This window comes from Morone saxatilis, unplaced genomic scaffold (genome assembly GCF_004916995.1).
Source record: "Morone saxatilis isolate NCDOM2014 unplaced genomic scaffold, NCSU_SB_2.0 Contig7, whole genome shotgun sequence".
Classification (NCBI taxonomy): domain Eukaryota; kingdom Metazoa; phylum Chordata; class Actinopteri; family Moronidae; genus Morone; species Morone saxatilis.
This window is the reverse complement of record NW_023340246.1, coordinates 19,568,158-19,571,087: the sequence shown is the minus strand read 5'-3', so window position 1 is coordinate 19,571,087 and position 2,930 is coordinate 19,568,158. Positions and strand designations below refer to the sequence as shown.

Below are 2,930 nucleotides of genomic sequence, written 5' to 3'. Positions count from 1 at the left end.
CGTGAAATGTTCATGTTGTGGGCCAGATGTGTTACGCCACCACGTAACGCGGCCGCAGCACACCACGACAGCATGTGACGTTATTGTTATTGTTTTTGTAATCCCTTGGAGGCAGTGGAATAACAACTGCCTATTCATCAAAAATTGGCAAACAAATGTCTATTCACCAAAACCTCCCCTGTATTCGTCTTTGACTAATCAGTGTGAAATTGGGCAAACAATGACTAAAGGATTTTCATACCTGGAAGTTTCTTCAGAGCCTCGCTGATGTCCGCTCCAACTTGTGTTGTGACAGGACAGAAAACCAGAAGGTAGTCACTTTCTCCAGAAGACTTCACCTCAGTTTGGCCGGTGCCTTTAAGCTTTGCAACGAAGGCTAGATGAGCCCCGTGAGTTTCTCCCGCCATGATGACAAAGAACTTTTCAAACGGCACTGAAGATAAAGAAGAATGTTTCATTATTGAGCTTTTACATAGTTTTGTGGCAAAGAGGTAATTGAGAAAATAAAACAGGTTATTTATTCTCTCGCAGTCTAATCTAAATTGTTTCCTCTCCTGTGTCTATGTTGTCAGAATATTGATGGAAAAAAGGCTTTTCTAGAGCAAACTAAAAGCAAATATTGACAAATACTAATAATAAGGAATACATGCATTTCTAACCAAACAGAAGACATAACAGCAATGTTACATAACTTGCTAACACTTTTAGTTCTATTTAAAACATTGGTAGTGGTGCAATTCAGCCTCTTGTGGCCAAAATGAGTATTACAACAACAATTTTTTTCACCCAAATGAACCTGGCAAAACCTTTTTACACCTGTTGCACAGATAATAAAAAAATGAGGTGATGAAGTGGAAAAAGCTTGTTTTTTTGTCATAAACAGGAGATAAATAACAATTTAGATCAGACGTTGTTGCACCCAATTTTCCCTCAGAGCCTCTGTACATATCATCAGACCTATATGAAGGAGAATCATATTTAAAAAAAGATCTTTACAACTTTACTACTTTCATTAATAAGTTCAACTTAAAATCACTATGTATGGAATTTTAATATAATTATAGCATCTTAAACATTATTTTTGTGTAACTGGAGGTGTTCAATATATGAATGAACACCTCTTGAAATTACAGATGCAGCCACAGAAACAAACATGAAGCACAAGAGCTACCAGGATGCCACCTCAATTAAATATGATTATGCCACACCTTGAGGGCATAAAGACTTTTGAACGCCTATTTTTATTTTTTGTACAAACCTGATTTGTTATGTTGGCTGATGGACTGGTCAATGGAGTTTCATCAGATGCTGGGGTCCGTCCCCTCACCTCTTTTATTTGTCTGATACTCTAATGCGTGTCAATGCCAATATGTGAGATGTCATATTATTAAGATCCCCAACAATTCTGTCATCGCTTCTCCTCTCAGTAGTGATAACCCTGATCATGGCCCTGTAGTGAATTTGTGGACTACTATTTTGCTTAGTCAAGCTCGAGACATAAATGTGTCCAGAACGAGAGAAATTACAGGAAGAATCCTACATTTATCTCTCCTGTATAGGATGTGGTTTATTGTTTGTTGGTTGTTGTCTGTGTATGTGGTCATGTAGTTACTGCTGGCTTTGCCCTCAATTAAATTCAGTCAGTTGATCTCCATTTATAATATAATATTAGTAAGAGCAGCTTTAAATGTTATATTGTAATGTGTAATAGTTTATTTTCTTTAACACTGAAATATTGCAGTCTTGACTCAACAAAATTCTTCAATTTATAAAAACACTACATTTGTTTTCTCACCAGTTGCCTTTTCCTGGTCCTTGTTTCTGATAAAGAAAAAGAGAGCAACCTTTAGTCAACCTTTAGTGAGACATGGGAAGGTTCAATTGTGATGGCAAAATATAAACGTATAGATTTATAAATAAATATAGATTGAAAAACACAGTAACAAGAAGGATAAGTGACAACCTACCCAGATCGTATGTACACAATGAACACCAGTCCCAGCACTACACATAAGAAAACAAGCTTCCAATGGTCCCTCAACACTAACATAAAAAAGAAACAAGCAATGAGTATGGAATGGAATCATTTACTACTAATAATACCAATTTCATTATTCTTTCATGCAAAATAAACTAAAGAAATATCTTTACAATCCAGGGTTTTTTTCCTAGTTTTGGCCAATAGTCTTGTTATATTTATTTTTTAAACCTGGAGGACACAGCAACACCAGTAGACATAAAGATTATGAATTATTTAGGCTGTGCTCTGGTATGCTTTTATGACCGTTTATAACTAACAATTAGGACATGAGATATGCCAATATTATTCAGGTAAATATTTTTGGACAACCTTTGCCTGTTTACCATCAACTTTGTGTGTTGTAAACAAACCAACTAGCCAACAGTTTGCAAGGCTGCTAAACACCTACTATTAAATATTATGAAAGACTGGTTCAGCAGGTTTTTGGCTGACTGTTTCAAGTAGGTGGGGCAAAAACAAGAATGTCTTGTGCATGCAAATATAGTCAGTGCTGGTTCCTATCTGCGGTTTAGCTTCAAGGTTCAAGTTGTCATGTTTTGTGTTACTATCCAATAAATAAGCTATACATTTTAACATAGACAAATGATAATATTAATGTATATATGGCCACATGAGTACTGAAATTACAGTCACACTTACAATTGTACAATTTTTGCTGGATAGACTCCTGAAATAAACAAACAAACAAACAAACAAATTAATAATTATGTGCAGCATTTCAGAGATGGACCGCAGTAATGATTCCTTATCCCTTAAAATCATAATATCCCTCATTACAGTCATTACCTGGAAATCAGAAACTCCAAGATACTTCTGGACATTAAACCATGCAATATCATTTCGGTTGGACGTCAGGAGTTTGTCCTTATAGAACAGACAGTCCACAGTA

The 2,930-nt window shown here is 35.7% G+C and overlaps 1 protein-coding gene across 1 annotated transcript in view; it reads left to right on the top strand.

Moving 5' to 3' along the window:
- Positions 1-2,307: 2,307 nt before the first annotated feature.
- The window catches only part of LOC118341016 (probable serine/threonine-protein kinase kinX), a 21,375-nt gene continuing 20,752 nt past the window's right edge, over positions 2,308-2,930 (top strand). Inside the window, exon 1 of the mRNA XM_035679184.1 lies at positions 2,308-2,331. Coding sequence (XP_035535077.1) covers positions 2,308-2,331 — 24 coding nt within the window. The remainder of the gene's footprint in view (positions 2,332-2,930) is intronic.